Source organism: Chaetodon auriga, chromosome 13 (genome assembly GCF_051107435.1).
Source record: "Chaetodon auriga isolate fChaAug3 chromosome 13, fChaAug3.hap1, whole genome shotgun sequence".
Classification (NCBI taxonomy): domain Eukaryota; kingdom Metazoa; phylum Chordata; class Actinopteri; order Chaetodontiformes; family Chaetodontidae; genus Chaetodon; species Chaetodon auriga.
In genome coordinates this window covers 556,784-580,159 of record NC_135086.1, presented here as the reverse complement: position 1 = coordinate 580,159, position 23,376 = coordinate 556,784, and the positions used below count along the sequence as shown (strand labels likewise).

Sequence of the window (23,376 nt, the reverse complement as noted above, 5' to 3'; positions counted from 1 at the left end):
AGTTCAGGCACAGGTGTATACTCCCTCATTTCAACAATGTATCCCTTGATGTAGGCACCACCATCAAAGTCAGGTTTGCCCCAGGACAGAGACACAGAAGACTTTGTGTAGTCTGTCACCTTTGGATGGTGTGGAGGTCCAGGTGGTCTTGTGGCATCACATGCTCTGTAGAACAGGGACAGTTCACTGAGGTCTCCTATTCCAGCTTCATTCTCAGCAGCAACACGGAACTCATAGAAATGGTCTGTCATCAGGCCTGCGACCTTGAAGTGAGTGTCAGCCAGCTTTTGTCTGTTGCATTTTGTCCACCTTGCACTATCTTTGTCACGTTTTTCAAGGTGGTAACCTTCAATGTCAGCACCACCAGTCTGTTCTGGAGCAGTCCATGACAGAACCATAGAATCTTTTGTGATCTGACTTGCTTCTGGAGTTCCAGGAGCACTAGGTGGCTTGTAAGGATTACGTGCAATGATAGGTTCACTTTCAAGATAATCACCAACACCATATTTGTTGACTGCCCTGACTCTGAAAATGTATTCATTTCCGGGGAGCAAATTCCTTAGTTTATTGTACAGACCCTTTACATTTGGTGCAGCCACTGTCCAGGACAACCTGCTCGTCTCTCTCTTCTCCAAGACATAGTGAGTGATACTAGCCCCACCATCCAGAGTTGGCTCAGACCAGGAAAGGATGCACCTGTCAGCCATGATTCCTGTCACCTTCATGGGTCCAGTAGGTGGACCTGGTTTATCAAGGACTTTGACAGTGATAGGGAAGGTTTTTGTACCACCTAGATTTTTCAGGACGAGGGCATAGTGGCCACTGTCAAGCTTGGTTACATCCTTGATAGTTATGGCCGCACGTTTCTGTGTAGTTTTCACTTCAATGCGCAGGGCTTTGTCCATTTCCTTGCCCTCTTTTAGCCAGACAACATCGGGTATTGGTTTTCCATAGATGTCTGCATCAAGAAGCAAATGTTCTCCAGCATTGACAACAATGACATCTTTGTATTTAGGATCCATTGAGGCCCTTGGTGGCTCAATTTCATCAGTGGCAGTAATAGGTCCAGAGCTGTCGGATGGCTCGCTGAAGACTCCGGCTGCATTTCTGGCAATAACTCTGAATTCATATTGCTCATTCTCTGTCAGACTAGTGACAACATACTCCGTCTCAATTATATTTGTGAAGTTAGCTCTTACCCAGCGCCCATCAGGGGAGCAAAGATCCTTCCTTTCCACAATATATCCATTCACTTTGCTGCCACCATCGTACTGAGGCTTGGTCCATTGAATCTTAATAAGATTCTTAGAAATAGATACAGCTTCAGGAGCACCAGGAGGGTCACATGGATCACGAGCGACAAAGGACTCAGAGACTTTACTGCATCTACCAATACCAACAATATTCTCAGCATAGACTCTGAATTCATAACCAATACCCTCCTCAAGATTACTGATCTTGAACTGAGTATCAGTGATGAGAGTCTTGTTCAATTTGTTCCACAGGATGCTGCTTCTCTCTTTGCTTTCTAGATGGTAACCCATAACTGTACTTCCACCATCATTGACTGGCTCATTCCATTCAATGATCATCATTTCCTTTGTTGCAAATTTGACATATGGAGTTCCTGGAGGCCCTGGTGGTCTGTATGGGTATTGCACAACAATGGCCTTAGAGTCCAGAGGCACACCCTTTCCATACCTGTTTTCAGCTATGATTCTGAACTGATACTCAGCACCAGTCTTGAGCTTGGTGACCTTGAATGCAGTTCTGGCAAGCTGTGTGGTGACTGACTGCCATGTTGTGGTGGTGGTGTCTCTCTTCTCCACTATATAGTTCTTTACCTGGCATCCACCTGTGTATGACGGGGGCTCCCAGGAGAGATGAACAAATGTGTTGCTCACTTCAACAATCTTGACTGGCCCCGTCGGTGGTCCAGGCTTGTCAAGGATAATGACAGCCACATCCTCAGTGACTGTGCCGGCAGTATTGGTTGCCGTAATGGAATACTTGCCAAAATCATCCTTGCATGCCTCAGTGATTTGAATTCCAGTTGTTGTTGGAGTGTTTACCACATTGACCCTGGATGTCACCTTCAAAGGCTGACCATCCCTGGTCCAAGTGACCTTAGGTTTGGGCCTGCCAAGCACAGGGAACTCCAACTTGAGGTCTTTTCCAGCTAATACACTGTATGTGTTGAATTGCATGTTTATGCTTGGCTCCACTGTCATGTCACTGGCAACAACCGGGGCAGCAAGTGCCTTTGGCTCACTCTTACCTTTCTCATTGTAAGCAATAACACGGAAAAGGTATTCTGTTCCACCTGTGAGGCCTGTGACAGTGCCCTCACATGTCTTTGGATTTCCTGCAACTCCCCACTTGTCTGTACCCTTGGGCTGCATCTCAATTAGGTAGCCACCAATTCTACTGCCTCCATCATGCTCAGGTTTCTCCCAGGTCAGCGAGGCACTGGTCTTGGTAACATCGGTGAGTGAGACTTTTCCAACAGGCAGTGGTACCTCAGAGGCCTTGGAAGCCGTCTTTGTTTCAACAGCCTGGCCAATTCCATATTCATTCTCAGCCATGACTCTGAAGTAGTACATAGCGCCCTCGATCAGATTCTCAACTTTGAATGTTGTCTTGGTGCATTTTGTGGACACATTTGCATAAGCTTTTCTGGTTGATTCACGTTTGTCAATTACATAGTTCTTGATTTTGGAACCTCCATCAATCAGTGGGGCATCCCATACAAGAGTGATAGAATCCTTTTTCACGTCTTTAACCACAAGGTTCTGTGGGGCCCCAGGTGTATCCAGGATTTTAACAGCAACAAACTCAGACACAGAGCCACTGCTGTTCGTCAGGCTTAGGGTGTATTTTCCTGAGTCACTCCTGTCACATGAGTCAATGGAAAGCTGAGCAAAGTTGAGAGCTTTCTCAACCACCACCTTTTCAGTCAGGTCTCCCTCGTCCTTAGTCCACTTAATCTCAGGTGTTGGCCTACCCTTGAATGGAATATGGATTCTAACAGATCCACCAGCTTTCACAGTGATGCCCTTCCTCAGCTCAGAGTCAAGGTGGATCTCTGGTGGGTCGACCCTTTCCTCTGGCTTAGCTGTTCCAGAGAGAGATGCTGGTTCACCAACTCCCAGTTTGTTCAGAGCACAAACCCGGATCTTGTACTCCAGACCCTCAGTAAGTTTAGTAATTTCATATTTGTTCACACGCAGACCAGTGGGGGGAGTAACCATGGCCCATTCCTCCTCCTCAGCCTTGCAGACTTCAACAATGTATCCTTGAATGGTGCTGCCACCATCAGACAGAGGCTTACCCCATGACACTGTAATAGAACTGTTTGTGGAGTCAATCACATTCACATATGCTGGGGCACCAGGTTTGTACTTGGGATCACAGGCCTTATAGTATGAACTTGGAAGGCTTGGCTCTCCCACTCCAACTACATTCTCAGCAGCCACTCTGAACTCATATTCATGGCCGGTCGTTAGGCCTGTAACTCTAAAGGAGAGGTCAGTGACCTTCTGTCTGTTGCATCGGGTCCATTTGATTCCATTTCTGTCCTTCTTTTCAATGATGTAATTGGTAATCTCACTACCGCCATGAGTCTCAGGGGCTGACCAAGTGATCGTCATGCCATCATGGGCAATGTTGGATACATCCTCAATGTGAGGTGGACCAGGAGGAACAAATGGAGTTTTCATGATCATGCCGCCAGACTGCAGTGGCTCACTGACACCATAACTGTTAACTGCCATTACACGGAACATGTACTCATTGCCTTCCAATAAGTTGGTGACTTTGTAGCATGTGGTGTCACAGCTGTTAGAAACAACAGTCCAAGCTAGACGGCTGGTCTCCCTTCTCTCTATGATGTAGTGTTTAATAGGACTACCTCCATCATGTAGAGGGGCTCGCCATACCAGTGTGCATCTATCTTCTGCTACTCCAGTGATGTGGAGGGGTCCATCACATGGACTGGGCCTGTCCAGGACCACAACCTTGAATGGAACAGTTTCACTGCCAGCCACATTTGTCAGCTGGAGAGTGTAAATTCCACCATCAATGCTGACACAGTCCTTAATGACAATCATTGCGTGGTGTTCTGTGTTTTTGATCTCTAGTCTGAGTGTATTCTCAATTGGTTTTTCATCCTTGAACCACTTGATTGTTGGCAGTGGCTTGCCACGGACATCAGCATCTAGTTTGAACGTCTCTCCGGCATTGATGATAATGACCTTGGTGAATGCAGGGTCAATGGAGAATTTGGGTGCCTCAACCTTATCACTGGCAGTGATTGGTCCAGTGTTGTAGGATGGCTTACTGATGGTGCCAACAGCATTTTTAGCAATGACTCTAAAGTCATACTGTGCATTTTCAGTCAGACCAGTGACAGTGAACTGGGTCTCAATCACATTAGTGAAGTTTGCCCTTACCCACCTGCCCTCTGGCAGATCACGCTTCTCCACAGTATAGCCAGTTATATTACTACCACCATCATACTCTGGTTTAGTCCACTGAAGGATAATTGTATCTTTGGTCACATGGATGGCCTCTGGTGTGCCAGGAGGATCACATGGGTCACGGGCAACACAGCCCTCTGAGACCTTACTGCACCTGCCAATGCCAACAATATTTTCAGCATAAACCCTGTATTCATATTCAACACCCTCATCCAGTGGATGACTCTTGAAACTAGTCTCATGAATAAGTGTCTTGTTGATTTTGACCCAGAGAATACTATTCCTCTCTTTCCTTTCAAGATGGTAGCCAAGAACAGAGCTTCCTCCATCTGTGACAGGCTCGTGCCACTCAACAATCTGGTGGTCCCTGGAGAGAGAGGAAATGAAAGGAGTGCCTGGTGGGCCTGGCTCTCTGTATGGGTACTGAGCGACCACAGCAGATGAATCCAGGCCATGGCTCTTGCCATAACGGTTCTGAGCAATGATCCTGAACTGGTACTCAGCTCCAGTCTTCAGTCTAGGTACTTTAATGGTGGTTCTGGCACAGTTTATGCTGATATTTTCCCATGTTGTTGTAGTAGTATCCCTCTTCTGTATGACGTAATTTGAAATCTGGCAGCCACCATTGTGTTTTGGTGGGTCCCATGAAATAGTGACACTCTGTGTTGTGATTTCATCGAACCTCACAGGGCCAAATGGAGGGCCAGGCTTGTCAAGTACAATTACTTCAACGGTTGTGTCCTTCTTTCCAGCTGAATTAGCAACATTTATACTGTACATGCCACCATCATCACCTGCTGCCTCCTTAATGCTCAGTGTTGTATGTGTTGGTGTGTTGAGGATGTTAACTCTGGTAGTGAACTTCAAAGGAGCTCCATCTTTAGTCCATGAGACTGTTGGTTTAGGACGACCAAAGATGGGAATATCAACATTCAGGTCTTTACCCACATGGACACTGTAGTTGCTGAATGCTGGTCGTACATCTGGCTCAAAGACTAAGTCCTTTGCCATCACTGGACCAGCAAGGACTTTGGGGTCACTCTTTCCCTTATCGTTGATTGCTGTTACTCTAAACAGATACTCCTCTCCTGGGTTCAGATTGGAAACAGTAGCCTCCATTGTCTTAAATGTGTTAACACCAGACCACTTATCCTGGCCCTTAAGCTGCACCTCGAGTAGGTACTGCATGACTCTGCTACCACCATCATACTCTGGCTTCTCCCAGGCCAAAGAGATACTTGTTTTAGTTTGGTCTGTAACAATCAGGTTCTTTGGAGACTGGGGCACCTCTGAGACCTTAAGAGGGTCAACAGTTGCTGCAGGCAGGCCAACACCATGTGCATTCTCAGCAAGCACTCGGAAGTAGTAACTGCAACCCTCCTGGAGTGGCTCAATCTTCCATGAAAGAGCATGACAATTTGTTACAACAGCTGCATATGTCTTGCGCGTGCTTTCTCTCTTTTCAACAATGTAGTTCTTGATCTTGGACCCGCCATCCAACAGAGGTGGTTCCCATGCTAGTGTCACCGACTGGTTTGTAATTTCTTTCACTTTTAGGTTAACAGGAGCACTAGGTGTATCAAGAACACGGACAACAACAAATGCAGATTTGGTTCCACTGGAGTTCTCTACAGTGACAGTGTATTTTCCACTGTCATTTCTGCTCATTTTGTCAATTACAAGGGATGTGTAACTACTGGTCACCTCAACTTGAGCAGTTTCTTTAAGTGCAGCTTCATCTTTGTCCCACTTTACAGTAGGACTGGGCCTTCCTTTGATGGGAATAAACAGTCTAAGGGATGCTCCAGCTTTAATGGCCACAATCTTTCTCAGTTCAGGGTCAATGTCAAGGTCTGGCTCTTCTGCCTTGTCCTGGGCAACAACAACTCCAGAGACATCAGCATGCTCGCCAACTCCAACTTTGTTAACAGCACATACTCTAAACTTGTATGCCTGGTTTTCCTTCAAGTTTGGAACTTCAAACTTGGTCTTTTTGACCCCTGTTGGAGGTGTGCACATTATCCATTCCTCTGCAGGAGCATCTGTGGCAGCTGCTGCAGCTGGGTCTTCAGCGGGGGCCTCAGCTGGCACTGCTGGCTCTGTGGTAGTGCAGGACTCAACAATGTATCCCTGAATCTCACAGCCTCCATCACAGACAGGCTTGCCCCAAGACAAGAATACTGATGTTTTTGTTGTGTCAGTAACTCTTGGATTGTGTGGTGGACCAGGCCTGAAGATGGGATCAAGGGCTTTGTAGAAGACAGTTGGGAGGCTTGGCTCACCAACGCCAACAGCATTCTCAGCTGCAATTCTGAATTCATAGCTGTGGCTTTCTAGGAGTCCAGTGACCTTAAAAGTCAAGTCAGTGACTGTTTGTCTGTTGCATCTGATCCATCTTACACCTTCTTTGTCATGTTTCTCAATTATGTAGCCAGTGATGGGACTTCCACCGTCTTCAGATGGAGTCTCCCAGGTAAGCACCATTGAATACTTTTTAATGTCTGAAACTTCCAAGTTCTTGGGTGTTCCAGGGGGCACATATGGATCTTTGATTATGACAGCAGCAGACTCAAGTGGTGCACCCACTCCAAAGTGATTGACAGCATGGACTCTGAAGATGTACTCATTTCCTTCCAGGAGCTTAGTAACCTTTAAGCAAATATTTTCCACTTTTGGATCAACAACAGTCCAAACTAGTCTGCTTGTCTCTCTTCTCTCCACAATATAATGAGAGATCTTGCTGCCACCATCTTGTAGTGGTGGTTTCCATGCAAGGCAGCATCGGTCTTTGGTTATTCCTGTAACAATAAGAGGTCCCTGTGGTTCTTCTGGTTTATCTAAAACAACTACATTGACCTGTACAGCCTTTTCTCCGCCTGGATTTTTCAACAGCAGAGTGTACTGGCCTCCATCGGAAAGTTTAGCTTCCTTGACAGATATACAAGCTTTGGTGGGTGTGTTCTTAATCTCTCTATGAATCGTGTTGCTCAGTTCCTGCTCTCCCTTTATCCAGTGGATAGAGGGCAATGGTTTACCATGAACATCTCCATCAATCTTGAAGTTGTCTCCAGAATTAACCACTATAGTCTGTGTGTACTCTGGGTCTATGCTGATGTGTGGTGGTTCAATCTCATCCCTGGCAGTGATAGGACCAGTGCTATAAGAGGGAATACTGAAAACACCAGCAGCATTTCTGGCAATGACCCGGAACTCATACTGATTGTCCTGCACAAGTCCAGTTGCAACATACTCTGTCTCAATGACATTAGTGAAGTTAGCCTTCAGCCAACGACCCTCAGGAAGCTCCTTCTTTTCCACAATGTAGCCTGTAACCTTGGCACCACCGTCATACTCAGGCTTGGTCCAAACAATGGTGACAGAATCCTTGGTGATCTTTGTTGCCTCTGGGGTGCCAGGGGGATCACAAGGATCTCTTGCAACATGTCCCTCAGACACTTTGCTCACTTTGCCTATTCCAACAATGTTTTCAGCATAAACTCTGTATTCATACTCCATTCCTGGTTCCAAATCACTGGTCTTGAAGGTTTGGTCAGTAATAAGAGACTTGTTAAGTTTTACCCACAGGATGCTGTTTCTCTCTTTGCGTTCAAGATGGTAGCCCAAGATGGTGCTTCCACCATCATTCACAGGTTCATTCCAGGCAATCACCATGCTGTCCTTGGTACAGGCTGCAATGGAAGGTGTTCCTGGAGGTCCTGGGAGCTTGTATGGGTATTGAGCCACAATACACTCTGATAGAAGAGCTGGGCCTTTTCCATATCTGTTTTCTGCTGTGATTCTAAACTGATATTCAGAGCCAGTCTTCAACCTGCCTGCCTTGATTTTGGTCCTGGCAAGGTTAGGAGATACAACCATCCAGTTAGTTGTGGATGTGTCTCTCTTTTCCACAATGTAGTTCTTAATAGTGCACCCACCATCATACTCTGGTGGGTTCCAGGAGATGGTTACACTGTCAGATGTGACCTCTTCCACCTTAACTGGACCACCAGGCTGACCAGGTTTGTCCAGAACAACGATACCAATGTCTGCTGTTGTCTCTCCTGCTGTGTTGCTAAGAGTAATATGGTACTGCCCAACATCATCTTTAGTAGCTTCCTTTATGCTGAGGTTCAGCATTGTGTCTGTTGCACCAAAGTTTACTCTGGTAGTTCTCTTCAGAGGCTGGCCATCTTTTACCCAAGAGACAGCTGCTTTGGGACGTGCAACATATGGAACCTCTACTGTCAGATCTTCTCCTGCCAACACACTGAATGTGTTGAACAGCATTTTGGCAGCAGGTGCAATCACAAGATCTTTGACAATCACAGGCACACCAATTTGACGTGGGTCACTTGTTCCCTTCTCATTTCTTGCTGCTACACGGAACATGTATTCTTCGCCTGCATTGAGTCCGCTAATAGTAGCTTCTGTTTCCTTTACAATCACCGCCTGGGTCCACTTATCAACACCCTTAGGTTGGATCTCAACAACATAACAACCAACTCTGCTGCCACCATCATGCTCTGGCCTCTCCCAAGAGAGGGTGACACTGGTCTTAGTAACATCTTTAAGAGTTATTTTGCCAGGTGGCTGTGGTTTCTCAGACACTTTAACTGATTCACCAGTCTCAATGGGCATGCCAATGCCATATTCATTCTCAGCCAAAACTCTGAAATAGTAGTTGCATCCTTCCAGGAGCTGGTCAACTGTGAAGGTGGTGTGATGGCAGTTAGCGTTGACTGTGGCATATGCTTTCCTTGTGGACTCACGTTTTTCAACGATATAATTTTTAATCTTAACTCCTCCATCATTCACTGGTGGATCCCAAGTCAAAGTGACAGCTTCCTTTGTTACAGCAATGATCTTAAGATTCTGTGGCGCACTTGGTGTATCAAGCACCCTGACTTGGACTGTAACTGTCTTGGAGCCAGAGCTGTTTTCAATTGTAAGATTATACTTTCCACTGTCAAATCTGTTGACATTTTCAATTACAAGTGAGGTGTACGATGTTGTGCTGTCAATGGTTGCCCTCTCAATACGCTCACCATCTCCTTTGGTCCATTTAGCCTGGGGAGCTGGTCTGCCTCTGATAGGCACAAACAGTCTAAGTGAGCAGCAAGCTCTAAGAGTGACAACTTTGCGGAGTTCAGCATCTAAATCCATCTCAGGTGGAAGCAGCCTGTCCTCTGCCTTGGGATTGCCAGGTATCAATGCTGCCTCTCCAACTCCTTCACTGTTGACAGCAGAGATGTTTATCTTGTACTCTTTGTTCTCCTTCAAGTTAATAATGGTGAAAGAGGTGGCAAGGAGCCCTTCTTTTGGTGTCGCAATGGTCCATTCCTCCTCTTCCTCCTTTTCACATGGGATGCAGGTCTCAACAATATAGCCAGTGATTTCAGAGCCACCATCATATGCAGGTTTGTTCCAGGCGACAGTAATTGAGGATTTGGTTGTGTCCAAAATTCTGGGGTTACATGGAGCCCCTGGCTTGTACAGTCCATCAGTGGCCTTGTAGAATGGACTAGTGCCACTTGGTGCACTCACTCCAGCAGCATTTTCAGCAATTATTCTAAATTCATATTCATGTCCAACAACAAGGCCTGTTGCCTTGAATTGTAGATCTTTGACCTTCCTCTTGTTGCATTTGACCCAGCGGAGGCCTATTCTGTCTTTCCTTTCAATATTGTAGTTGGTGATGGGAGTTCCACCATCACTCTTAGGTGCTTGCCACATAAGAACCATTGAATCTTTTGTGATTGCTGTCACCTCAGGATTCTCTGGAGGATCTGGAACCACGTATGGGTTGTCTGCAATAGTGGGTTCAGAATCAAGAGATTCACCAAGCCCATATTTGTTTACTGCCATAACTCTGAAGATGTATTCATTTCCTTTGAGCAGCTTGGTCACCTTGTATTGTGTAACTTGAAGGTCTGAAACTACATTGGTCCAAACCAGTCTGCTTGACTCACGCTTCTCAATCACATATCCTTCAATCTTGGCACCACCATCATCTGCAGGTGGAGCCCACGTGAGCATACAGTTGTCAGCCGTGACATTAGACACCTTAAGAGGTCCAATTGGTGGTCCAGGTCTGTCGAGCACCTTAACATTAAAGATGTGCTTTGCAAATCCACCAATGTTAGTGGCAGTCAAAACGAATTCTCCTCCATCTGATCTGACAGAGTCCTTGTTGGTCAGAGTGGTTGTCAGTTCTGTGAATTTTACATCCAGTTTCATTGTGTTCTCAACCTCTTTTCCATTCTTGGTCCAAACCATAGATGGTGTAGGTTGACCAGCAATGTCAGCATCTAGTTTGAAGGACTCTCCTGCCTTCAATAGAACAATGTCCTTAAAAATAGCATCAACCATAATGCGTGGCTCAATAATGTCATCTCTACAGGTAATTGGGTCTGAGGGTTCAGAAGGCACGCTCACTGCACCTGCTGAGTTTCTGGCTATGACACGGAACTCATATGAGGCATCTTGAGTCAGTCCACTGACAGTGAATGTCGTCTCAATGATGTTGGTGAAGTTGGCTCTGATCCAACGACCAGTAGGCAGTTCTCTCTTCTCCACTGTGTAGCCTGTGATTTTGAATCCACCGTCATACTCAGGCTTTGTCCACTGAATAGTGATAACATTCTTATTGACAAATATTGGCACAGGCTGACCTGGTGGGTCAACAGGGTCCAAAGCTAGTATTGCTTCTGAGGCCTTGCTGGGCTTACCTACTCCAGCCATGTTTTCAGCCATGACACGGAACTCATAGGCCACGCCATCTTCCAGACCAGTGGATTTAAAGATGTTTCCTTTCACAAGACCCTTGCTGATCTTATACCACATGATGCTGCTTCTTTCTTTCCTCTCAATGTGATAACCAATGACTTCATTTCCCCCATCAGAGACAGGCTCATTCCAGCCAATTGTTATTGAGTCCTTGGTAAATGCAACAACACCAGGAGTACCAGGAGGTCCAGGGACTTTGAATGGATAGGCAGCCACCACTGACTCTGATGTGATGGGTGGTCCAACACCATATCTGTTCTTAGCCTTTACTCTGAACTGATACTCAGATCCAGTGGTCAAACGAATGGCTTTGAACATGGTACGGATAACAGTGGAAGACAGCTCTGTCCATGTTTGGGAAGTGGTGTCTCTGATCTCAACCACATAATTATTGATTGGAACACCTCCGTCATTCTCAGGAGTTTCCCATGCAAAGATGCAGTAGGTACGCGATATCTCCACAATCTTAACAGGTCCCTTGGGTGGCCCTGGTACATCATGTACTTTAACAGTGATGTTGTCCGTCACAGAACCAGCGATGTTCTTTCCTGTCATTGTATATACACCACTGTCAGCTCTGGTGCATTCACTGATGCTGAGGGTAACAGTAGCAGCAGTAGTTTCCACATTGGTTCTCTGTGTGAGCTTCAGGGCTGTGCCATCCTTTTGCCAAGAAACAGTGGGTCTAGGACGTCCTATAACTGGAATTTCAACCTTGATGTCATCTCCTGCCTTGGCAATAACAGTTTTCTGACATATGCCACGGAGGTCAAATTCAGGCAAGGAAGTAGAATCCTTGACAACAATGGGTTTGCTCTCACGTGGAACGCTTCTACCGGAGTGGTTGACGGCCATTACACGGAAAACATACTCCTCATTCTCATTGAGATTTTTGACTGTGAAGTCCATTGCCTTGACTGTTGTTACATGTGCCCACTGATCAGTTCCCTTTTTCTGGGCCTCAAGGACATATCCTGTAATTCTGCTTCCACCATCATGTTTGGGTTTAGTCCAAGCCAGGCTCACAGAATTCTTGGTGATATCAGTAGGAATAATACTCTCTGGAGGTGTTGGTGTCTGGGATGCACGGATTGGGTCAGCAGTTTCAACTGCTTCACCAATGCCATACTCGTTCTCGGCAGACACTCTGAAATAGTACTCACAGCCTTCACCCAGGTCACCAATCCTGACTGAAGTGGTTGGGCAGTTTGTAATAGCTGTAGCAAAAGCTTTCCGAGTTGATTCCCTCTTCTCAATGATGTAGTTTGTGATCTTGGCTCCGCCATCAATGAGAGGTATCTCCCACTGAAGAGAAATGCTTTCCTTGTCAATCTTAACAGGTTTTAGATTAAGAGGAGGCCCAGGTGAATCCAGAACTCTCACATGTATAGAGGCACTCTTTTTTCCAGTAGAGTTTTCGAGAGTAAGCTCATATTTGCCTGCATCAATCCTTGAACTCTCAGGGATGATCAGCATTGTAAATGACTCTGTGCTGTCAATGACTGCACGTGAAACAGGGCCACCCTCCTTGGTCCATGTGACTGTAGGTGTAGGGCGTCCCTTGATTGGCACAAAGAGGCGAATGGAGCAGCCAGCCCTGATGACGAGGGTTCGTCTCAGCTCAACATCCAGCTCCAAATCAGGTTCAGCTGCTCGCTCCACAATTTCAACCAGTTCCTGAGTTTCAGCAGGTTCACCTGCCCCCTTAGCATTCACAGCACTAATTCTGAAATGGTATTTTGCACCAGTTTCTAGATTGGGAACAACAAACTCTGTGATCCTAAGTGGAGAAGAAGGGGTGTCCTTAATCCATTCTTCTGTTCCTTCTTTCTTGTGCTCTATTACATATCCAGTAACTTCAAGTCCACCATTATCAAGAGGTTTTCCCCAGTTTAGAGTGGCAGTGGTCTTGGTTGTGTCTGTGACTCTTGGGTTGACTGGAGGTCCAGGTACATCTACCAGACATAAAATAAGAGGTTAGTGTTTTTTAAAACTAAATGTAACTGTAAGAGCAGGAAATTTCATGTAAGTGTCTCAACATATGAATGAACTGAATGCTCCTTTTTACTTACATGCAACAACTATTGTTCTGACAGGCATAGATGGTTCACTTGGCTCTCCAAAGCCAGCTCTATTCTCAGCAAGAACACGGAACTCATACTCGATGCCCTCGGTGAGACCAGTGACTTCAAAGCTGAGCTCAGAAATTGATTTTTTGGATGCCCTGACCCATCTCATACCCTTTTTCTCCTTCTTTTCAACACAGTAACCTATGATGTCACTTCCTCCATCCTCAGCTGGTCTTCTCCAGGTCACAGTGGCTGAATGTCCATCAACTTTCTCAACCTCTGGTTTAGATGGTGGACCAGGAGGACCTACGTGAATAGACAGAAATTAATTTCAGTTACAAGTCAGTTTTCCTTATATAGTGCCAAATCACATCACAAGCTATCTCATGATACCTTTGGGCAAGATACCGAGCCCCAAATTGCACCTGATGCTGTGCCATTGGTTTTAGAATGTGTGTCTGAATCATTATTGCTCTGCAACACATTACTGAATACTTATTTGCATTTTCTGTATTCTTCTCCCAAAAGATCTTTAAAAAATAAGCACAAATGTAGTATCTAAGATGCATTAAGAAACATAGTAATTATGCATACCGAATCTGTCAACCATCTTGACTGCCTCTGAATGAGATGGCTCACTGACACCATATTGGTTAACAGCAGAGACTCTGAAGAAGTACTCATTGCCCTGAATGAGCTTGTTGGCCACATAGTGACAATCGATGACCTTCTCTTCCAGGACAGTCCAGAGCAGACGGCTGGTCTCTCTTTTCTCTAGGGTGTAATATTTGACAGGAGAGCCTCCATCCTCAGTGGGAGCTGTCCAGATAAGAGTGACCTTTTCAGAGGAGACACCACTGCATTCAATGGGTCCAGGAGTACCAGGAGCATCCAGAACTGTGACCTTGACGGTTTCCTCCTTTACGCCAAAGGGATTGCTGGCAGTGATGACGTAGTCCCCAGTGTCCTTCCTACTGGCATACTTGATGGACAGAGTAGATGAAGTTGCAGTGGTCTCAATATCAACAAGATCAGAGGGTTTAAAGTACTTTCCTCCTTTTGACCAGCATGAGGTTGGCGCAGGTTTGCCTAAAATGCTTGTAGCAGTGATGACAATAGTATCCCCAGCTCGGACGGTCAGACCCTCCTTCACTTGAGTGTCGATAGTAATGGTTGGTGCAGCTGTTGGATAAAATAGGAAAAACTTAATTTATCATGCATTATGCAAGATCACTGCCATCACTGAAAGTATACAAAGACGTGAGTGAGACAACATTTTAATGGTGGTTTTATATCTCACCATATTCATCTCTGCAGATAATGGTATCTGTCTGCTCGGAGGGCGGACTGAGAGCGCCGGCGGAATTCTTTGCCCTGATTCTAAATTCATATTTGCAACCCTCTTGCAGGTTGGTTACAGTGAATGCAGGCTCCACAACGTTTACATTGTTGGCCTTCACCCAGATTTTAGAAGGCAGATCACGCTTCTCAACAATATAGCCCGTTAGTCTGTGGCCACCATCGAACTGTGGCTCTGTCCACTGGAGGGTCACGGTGCTTCTGGTGATGCTGATCACATCAGGTTTACCAGGGGCATCTAATGATACAGAGATTAAAAAATATAAATCCTTTGTTGCATATTTTACAAAATTTGTATTTTTCATACTTGTTGTTAGTCTCACACTTTTTACACTTACCAATGGGATCCAAGGCCACATGTGGATCGGTGGCAGGGCTTGGTTTGCCGATGCCAGCCAGGTTGATTGCCATTACTCTGAACTCGTACTCCAGACCTTCAGTCAGCCCAGTTACCTTGTGTTCCTTCATTTTTAAGGCGGTTGGGCTCGCCCTCTTCCACAACATACTGTTCCTCTCCTTGAACTCAACATGGTAGCCTGAATGTAGTACCAAACAGTGAAAAACAAAATCCGTGTTAAGCTCACATGCCACATGCACATCATATAGACATCAACTAAAGTGCAGAAGAAAGAAGAAGCAAACAAAACATGTATGTCCAATAATATAAGTCAAAATAACATAGATGTTTGGCAGTAGGTAGGTCAAGTGTCCAAGCTCACTGCACCTGTGATAGGAGATCCTCCAGTCTTTCTGGGGTCAGACCAGGCCAGGTAAGCAGAGTCATGGCGCATGCTCATGATCTGAGGTGGAGGAGGAGCATCAGGAACATCTGTAGGAAAACGGTGATATTGTACAGTGAGAAGTCCAATACTTAACATTCAGCCTTAAAAACATATGAGTAACAGTCACTTACTGAATGGATGTTTAGCAATGATGGGTTCAGATTTGAGTCCCTCTCCAGCACCATACTTGTTCTCAGCACAGACCCTGAAGGTGTACTCTGTGCCCTCATGGAGACCAGTTACCCTCATGGTGTTGGTCTCCACAGCGGAGGACACAGTCACCCACATGTTGGTGATGGAGTCCCTCTTTTCCAGGATGTAGTTTGTAATTTCTGAGCCCCCATCATCCTTTGGAGCACCCCACTTCAGTGTAGCACCATCGGCAGTAACATCTTTGAACTTAATGGGTCCAACAGGGATGCCAGGTTTACCCACCACCCTGAATGGAGACACAGAGATTCAAATCTTGTACCTTTGGTACTCCTTGTATGACATTCTCTGACACTGCATGCCCTGGCACAGTTTGAATCCTACCTTATGAAAATTGTGGACTCTTTGCTTCCAGCACTGTTCCTGAGGGTGATGGTGTATTTAGAAGCATCACTCCTCTGGCAGTCCCTGATCAAGAGAGTGGTGTTGACTGAAGATGACTCTGCACACACTCTGCCAGTGTCTGTCAGATCTTCATCTTCTCCCTTCTTCCAGGAGACCTTGGGTATGGGTTTGCCAATGATTGGGATCTTCAGGCGCACGGTGCTGCCCTCCTTGGCAATGTAGCACATGTTGGGCAGCTCCCTCAAGTCACAGCTAGGATGAACTGCAGAGGAAAGGAATTAATGTTTTAAAACTCTGCTTTGAACACTTTACACACTTTATTAAATAGATCTTTGCTTGTAAATTTTAGAAGTATGGTCACTTACTGATCTGATCCTTGGCGACCACTGTCAGCTCCTTGGCAGAGCTCTCCCCTGAGTCATTCACAGCCTTGACTCTGTAGGTGTACTCTCTGCCCTCCACCAGATCCTTAGCACTGTACTGCATGTTTTTCGACCTCATTAGCTCCTTGTACTTGTCATCACCATTGAGAACCTCCAGCACGTAGCAGATGATGCGGCTGCCACCATCGGTGAGGGGTTTCTTCCAGCTTAGAGTGCAAGAGTCCTTGGTGACCAGCAGGGTCTTGAAGTCCATGACAGGCCCAGGCTCCTCTGGAAAAATAAAAATGAGTACAATGAGTATGATATTTACAAGAACAAAAAACAAAAGAAGGCAAGGCACAGATTCTGTTATCAAACCCACCAGTTGCTCTGACTGAGTCAGCTGTCTCGCAACACTCTCCAGCACCGAGCTGGTTAACTGCTGATACGCGGAAGCAGTAGGACCTCCCGGCATCCAGATCTGGCACCTTGAATGATGTCTTGGTGCAGTTGTTGGAGACAATAGACCAGGCCTTCCTCTCAGTGTCACGCTTCTCCACAATGTAGTGGGTGACTTCATAGCCACCATCAATCAGAGGAGCATCCCAGTAAATAGAAGCACTGTCCTTGGATGTTTCCTTCACCATCAGGTTGACTGGTGGTCCGGGGGTATCTGGTGAGATACAATAACACTTATAACAGTGGCTCTTCAAATATACACCTAAACCCAAAATTTTACATACTCCTGCTGGTCTCAGTCAGTCAGCCTCTACAGTGTACAGTCAATGCAAACAAACTGAGATAACAGTCCTTCACTCACCAAGAACCTTGACAATAATGGTGTACATCTTCATGCCAGCCAAGCTGTCCAGGCTCAGAATGTATTTGCCAGCATCATATCTGTTGACTTTCTCCACCATCACCAAAGTGTCAGCGTTGGTGGATTTGATGACAATGCCCTGGCGGTCCTTGATGTTTGTGTTCATCTTTGCCCAGGTGATCTTGGGAGTTGGACGGCCCTTGATGATGGCTTGGAGCCTCATGGTGGCACCCGCCTGCAGCTCCAGACCCTCCTTCAGCTCTGCACTTAACTCTGCCTCAGGAGCAACTGTATGAACGCACGCAGAGGATAGCATTATGACTGAGTCTTATTGTTGTAGTACTACAGCTGCAAAGGCCAAATGTTGTACAGAAAATTCTGCTCATTTGGTGTTCTCTAATAATAAAAAACATTGATAAAAAACAATGTTTTACTAAGGAATGTACAACATTTCCAAAACAGTTGGCAGGTCACACTGTAAAATGTAAACAGAAACAGAACGTGATTATTTGCAAAACACTTCAGTTGAAAATAGCACAAAGACAACATATCAAATGTTGAAAATGAGAAATTTCATTGTTTTTTGAAAATTGTGTCCTCATTTACAATTTGATCTCAAAAGCACATTTCAGACTGTTGCATCACCTCTTTTTTTGACAACACTCTGTAAGCATTTGGGAACTGAGAAGACAACTGCTGTCAGTCTGAAAGTTGAATGTTTTCTCATTCTTGCTGGATTTACAATTTTCAGATTTCATGTGTTACAAGGCTCCAAACATTTTCAGTGGTGACAGTCTGGACTGCAGGCAGCCAGATTAGCAGCCGTACTCTTTTAGTACGGAGCCATACTATTGACAAATGTGCAGAATCTTGTTTCTTCCCTGCCTTCCCTGAAAAAGAAATCATCTACTTGGCAGCATTTGTTGCTCCAACGTGTATGTATGGTTCAGCGTTAATAGAGCCCTCACAGATGTGCAGGTTAGCCATGCCATGTGTACTAATGCCCCCCCACCCCACCATCAACGCAGCATTCATGATTTCCAAAAAGAATTAAATTTTGTCTCAGACCAGAGGATGATTTTCAATTTCACCTCAGTCCATCTTAAATGAGTTGGACCATAGAAGGCGGCGGTGTTTCTGGATCTCATATATATACAACTTCAACTCTTTGCATAGTAGAGTTTTTCAGCCAGTCTAGGTCTGACACGTCAACCTTCTCTCCTGCTGTCCTCCCGTGAAAATATTATTCCCATAAATCCTTGTATTTGTAACCTTTCTAAACAAAAATGAGGTTGCTATAATGCTGATAGGAAGCTTAACTGCTTGGCCTATTTGATGTGTTTGCTAAATTGCCCTCCATTAATTCAAGTTGCAGTTTGTCCAGAACATTAGCTGTAACATCTCATGATGAGAACAGCACCTGCCAATAAAACAAGAAGATGAAGTACAAGAACAAGATGGATGAACATGGTAAATGCTAAAAGTTTGTGCAAGTATATTACAAAATGGGAGGAGAAATGGTGATTTTAGCATTCCCTCGTAAATGCAAAGGGTATGTGGACAATGGTAATGGCGATGGGATGGCTAAGGGAGGAGCATCGCTCCCAATGTTGACAGGTTATCTATCTATCTATCTAAGCTACACATTTCCAGCTTTGAGTCCTTTTTAAATTACTGAAAAATCCAGGTTATAACTTGTATACTTTGTTATGTCAATGATACTTCCTTCTGCTCACTGTCATCAAATTAAAATCATATTTACCAATGATGTCCTTGGCAACATGCTTGCCAGGTACTTCAACTGGCTCGCCAAAGCCAACCTTGTTGACGGCAGTGATGCGGCACTGGTACTCAGTCTTGTCAATGAGGTTCTGGATGATGTAGTTGGTCTCCTGCAGGTTCCTGGGGACGTTGCAGCGGATCCAGTCTCTGGTGTCTGTCCTCTTGCACTCAACTAAGTATCCAATGACAGGGCTTCCACCATCACTGGCGGGAGTGACCCAGATGAGGCTGATGGTGCTGTGGGTGGTGTCTGTTACACTGGGATTCACAACGGGTCCAGGAGGAGCTGGGGAATGGCACATTAGCCCAAGTAAGATTATATGCAGAGTCTTTGATTTCTGTGAATAATAGCAAATATTGTATATATTGTTTCATAAAGAGAGTACTATGCAAAGATTTAGGGGTCGAGACTCACTGATAGGATTCTTTGCAGTGGTACCAGCAGAGGGTTCACTGGGTTTGCCAAGCCCTGCCACATTGATGGCACTGACTCTGAACTCATACTCGGCTCCCTCTGAGAGACCTGTAATGTCCAGGGTCCTCTCTGTCATGGGCTTCCTGTTCACCTTTGTCCAGTTTATCTCCTTGGTCTCTTTCTTTTCCAGCATGTATCCCAGTATAGTGGATTTTCCATCATCTGCAGGCTCCTTCCAGCTCACAGTCATACGATCCTTGGCCACGTTAGTAATCACTGGGGCTTCGCAGGGGCCAGGCACAGCTGGAAGTCACACCAGAATTTAGGTTTTAGTTTAGATATAAAAAATAGATTTCAAATAAGCAACCAAATGATGACTCATTATGAAAAGAAGCTTTAGATATATTGACAGAAGGTAAGTAAATAAGCTGCTCTGATATACCGTCTGGTTGTCTTTGGTCAAAGTTTTAGACCCAGCACTGTTTGCTACAGTTTTTCACTAACATTGATGTTGTTATGTGTATGTATGAATCCAGAGGAAATGCTGGTGATGACTCACTGAATGGGTTCTTGGCGATGACAGGGTTGGTGATGAGTGGGTCTCCAACCCCCCACATGTTCTCAGCACGGATTCTGAACTGGTACTCATGACCTTCAATCAGTTTCTCCACGTTCAACTCAAGGGCATCGCCCTTGATCTTGGCAGAGACCTGGGCCCAGTTGGCTCTGCTGGTCTCACGCTTGTCCACAATGTAGTTGCTGACGGGGGCACCACCATCCTTCAGAGGAGGCTCCCAGGACATCTTGATATTTGTGGCGAACACTTCTATGTATTTGGCACTAGCAGGAGGGCCAGGCACATCTGAGGAGACCCAAAATAATGGAACATCAGTCCATTGAGCACACCAATGTTAACTGGGGAAGATGTGTGCACATCTTGCAGAATTTAATGCGAGTTATAGACTGAAAAATTCCCAACTTGTATCTTGCTAGTTTTTGACTGACTCCCTAAAGAATAGATAAAAGTACTCACCCAGGACATTGACCTGGACTTCAGCTGTCTTGGACCCGCTGGCATTTTCGGCCAAGATGGTGTAGGTTCCTGTGTGTTCCTTGGTGACTGCTGTCATCTCCAGCTGGATGTGATGCCTCTGCTGGGTGATGACCTGGCCTTCACCTGACTTTAGGCTATCATCGTTTCTCTTCCAGGTCACTCTGGGCATAGGCTTACCAAACACCTCAGCCTCCAGAAGGATTGTGGTTGCGGCCTTCACCTTCAAACCCTTCTGCATCCTGGCGTTAAGCTCCACCCTAGGAGGAACTGTGTTTGTAAAGATGAGATAAAGCAGTGTTATGAATCTCAGTGAGGGATGCTTTTTTGTTTAATTTGTGAAGCTCACAAGCTGTTATCATATCATAAAATGTTAAAAGAAAACCTCTCACCATTCTCAGCACAGACCAGGATAGGGTCTGTGGGCTCAGAGGGTTTGCTGATATTGACAGCTGTTTTGGCAATGACCCTGAACTGGTACTGCAGGTCTCTTTCCAGACCAGTCACTGTATACTCCTCCCTTGGTACATTCTGGCTGCTCGTGTTGCAGCGTATCCAAATGTCTCCTGGCACTCGCATGGCTTCAACATAGTAGCCAATGATCTTGCTACCACCATCATTCTTGGGACGGGTCCAAACCAGGGTGACAGAGTTCTTAGTCATGTCCAGGACCTCAGGTTTACCTGGAGTGTCTGTGACACAAATACACAAATGAGCCAAGGTGAGGAAACAAAATTAGATTAATAAAATAAAGCTTGCTGCATAGGTGTTGTTGCCTGCAAACCTACCAACAGGTGTTCGGGCAGTGACGAAGTCAGTCTTAATGCTTGGTTTTCCCTGGCCAGCACGGTTGATGGCGGACACTCTGAAAGTGTATTCCAGGCCCTCGATCAGGCCGGCGCAGGGGTACTCAGTGGTGCGGACAACAGTGTCATTGGCCTTCACCCACAGCAAGCTGTTCCTCTCCTTACGCTCTATATAGTAACCTGTGATGGGACTGCCGCCATCACTCTCAGGCTTATCCCAGGCCACAAACATACAGTCCTTGTTGGTCTTGTTGATGCGGCAGTTAAGGGGCTCACTAGGAACATCTGGTGACAAAACGTAAAATAAATACTGCCTGTAATTATGAAATCTGACAATTTTAGACTCAAGCTTACATCTAAAACTAATCAAGGAAATATTTCAGTTAAACTTACCAAAGGGGAATTTTGCGACCATCCTGTCAGACTGAATGGGGTCTGACACGCCGAAGCGGTTCTCAGCACGGATACGGAACACATACTCCTTCCCGGGAATGAGTTTCCCAAGCCTGCAACTCGTTTTCAGGCTGGAAGAGACAGCTGTCACCCAGTCACCTCTACTGACATCACATTTTTCCACCACGTAGTTGGTGATATTGCTGCCTCCGTCCTCCAGCGGTTTGTTCCAGGACAGGGAGCAGGCATCGGAGTCAATGTCGCTGATCTCCACGGGGCCCTCAGGAGGACCCGGGATGTCTAAAACACATAGTCAGCTTTTAAACATGAAAAATCTCTATCATCCCAAAATCTTCAAAATTATCTTCATTTCCTCTAATTACCTTATTAGGAGAAATACTGACCTCTGATTACAATCTTCAGGGCCTCCACCACCTTTGCAGAGCTGTTCTCAGCCACTAGACTGTATTCTCCGCTGTCAGTCCTTGACACATCTTTGATGATCAGGACACACAGGTTGCCGGACTGGTGCACAGCCAGGCGGCTGGATGGGACCACTGCATCCTCACCACGCATCCACTTGCAGGTTGGTGCGGGTTTTCCAGACACCAGTGCTTCCACTCTGAGTTTGGCACCGGCTCTGGCGCTCACTGTCTCTGGCATGACAATCTTTGGCTCCACTGCAGGTGACAAAAAGAGAATTTGACTCATTAGATTGAGGAGATTATCTAGGGAAACTGAGAGCAGCCTTGAGACCAGCAAATGACATTTTCATACAGTGTTACCTCTGGATCTTACTGTACCACATGTTACTGGTTCACCAGTAATTGTTATTTCAAAATAATACAACAAATTACATTCTGATCCTGAGATAACTAGAAAATAGATCATTTAACTGTTGTCCTATCATGGGATAATGGCTAAAAACTACTTCTTAATCATCCCTTACTAATCTGATGTAATAACTTACACATCTGTTCCTTGATCTCGACTGGCTGCCTGGTCTCGGTGAACAAGCTCATGCCCATGATGTTCTTGGCAGCCACTCTGAACTTGTACCTCTTGCCCTCCTTCAGGCCACTGATGCTGATTGTTAAACCTTTCACTGTAGTGTAGGTATTCCATACTTCCTTTTCAGGTTCTACCTCCTCTTCTTCCTGTACCACTGGGGGCGGTGGGGGTGGTGGAGGAGCTTCCTCTCCCTCTGGAACCTGTGGCAAATTAAGGTTTGTAGATTAGTGACTCATACCTCTCAAATTAACTCAATAAGAAGCTTGAATTACAAATACATGTAAGAGCATATAGATGTAAAATGGCAGTGAGGTTATGTTTTCTTTTAGCACATCTTAATTTTATTTAAAGCATTCTTATAGTACAATAACAGGGCAAAGGAAAAGTGCGTGATTTTCGAAAATTAAATCAACAATTGATTAAAGCAGTCAGAGAAAAGTCAGTTTGATCATATGACAAACCTCCACAGGTGCTGGAGGTTCTGGAGGAGGTTTGACCTCAATGTATTCAATTACGTAACCATCGATCTTGGCACCACCATCCCTTGCAGGCTTCACCCAACCGACTGTGGCGCTGTTCTTAGTTATCTCCAGAACCTCAATTTTCTCACAAGGATCAGGCTTGCCTTAAAAAGGAAAACATATGGGTATGCTTAGTGTTCCTAATGACTGATGAAAAAGAAAAGAGACAACTGAGCACAGCTGTAA

At 45.5% G+C, this 23,376-nt stretch overlaps 1 protein-coding gene across 1 annotated transcript in view; it reads right to left on the bottom strand.

Moving 5' to 3' along the window:
- Window positions 1–23,376, bottom strand: part of LOC143330076 (titin-like) — a 182,704-nt gene that overhangs the window by 32,195 nt on the left and 127,133 nt on the right. The window contains exons 158-179 of the mRNA XM_076746252.1: window positions 23,167–23,294; window positions 22,629–22,806; window positions 22,063–22,338; window positions 21,659–21,958; window positions 21,248–21,550; window positions 20,852–21,151; window positions 20,442–20,729; window positions 19,968–20,270; window positions 19,409–19,711; window positions 18,974–19,279; window positions 17,212–17,499; window positions 16,774–17,064; window positions 16,395–16,682; window positions 16,009–16,291; window positions 15,606–15,913; window positions 15,417–15,521; window positions 15,031–15,228; window positions 14,634–14,930; window positions 13,928–14,515; window positions 13,337–13,639; window positions 6,573–13,219; window positions 20–6,506 (exon numbers count right to left, since the gene is read on the bottom strand). Of these exons, the coding sequence (XP_076602367.1) occupies window positions 20–6,506; window positions 6,573–13,219; window positions 13,337–13,639; window positions 13,928–14,515; window positions 14,634–14,930; window positions 15,031–15,228; window positions 15,417–15,521; window positions 15,606–15,913; window positions 16,009–16,291; window positions 16,395–16,682; window positions 16,774–17,064; window positions 17,212–17,499; window positions 18,974–19,279; window positions 19,409–19,711; window positions 19,968–20,270; window positions 20,442–20,729; window positions 20,852–21,151; window positions 21,248–21,550; window positions 21,659–21,958; window positions 22,063–22,338; window positions 22,629–22,806; window positions 23,167–23,294 (18,768 nt within the window). The remainder of the gene's footprint in view (window positions 1–19; window positions 6,507–6,572; window positions 13,220–13,336; window positions 13,640–13,927; window positions 14,516–14,633; window positions 14,931–15,030; window positions 15,229–15,416; window positions 15,522–15,605; window positions 15,914–16,008; window positions 16,292–16,394; window positions 16,683–16,773; window positions 17,065–17,211; window positions 17,500–18,973; window positions 19,280–19,408; window positions 19,712–19,967; window positions 20,271–20,441; window positions 20,730–20,851; window positions 21,152–21,247; window positions 21,551–21,658; window positions 21,959–22,062; window positions 22,339–22,628; window positions 22,807–23,166; window positions 23,295–23,376) is intronic.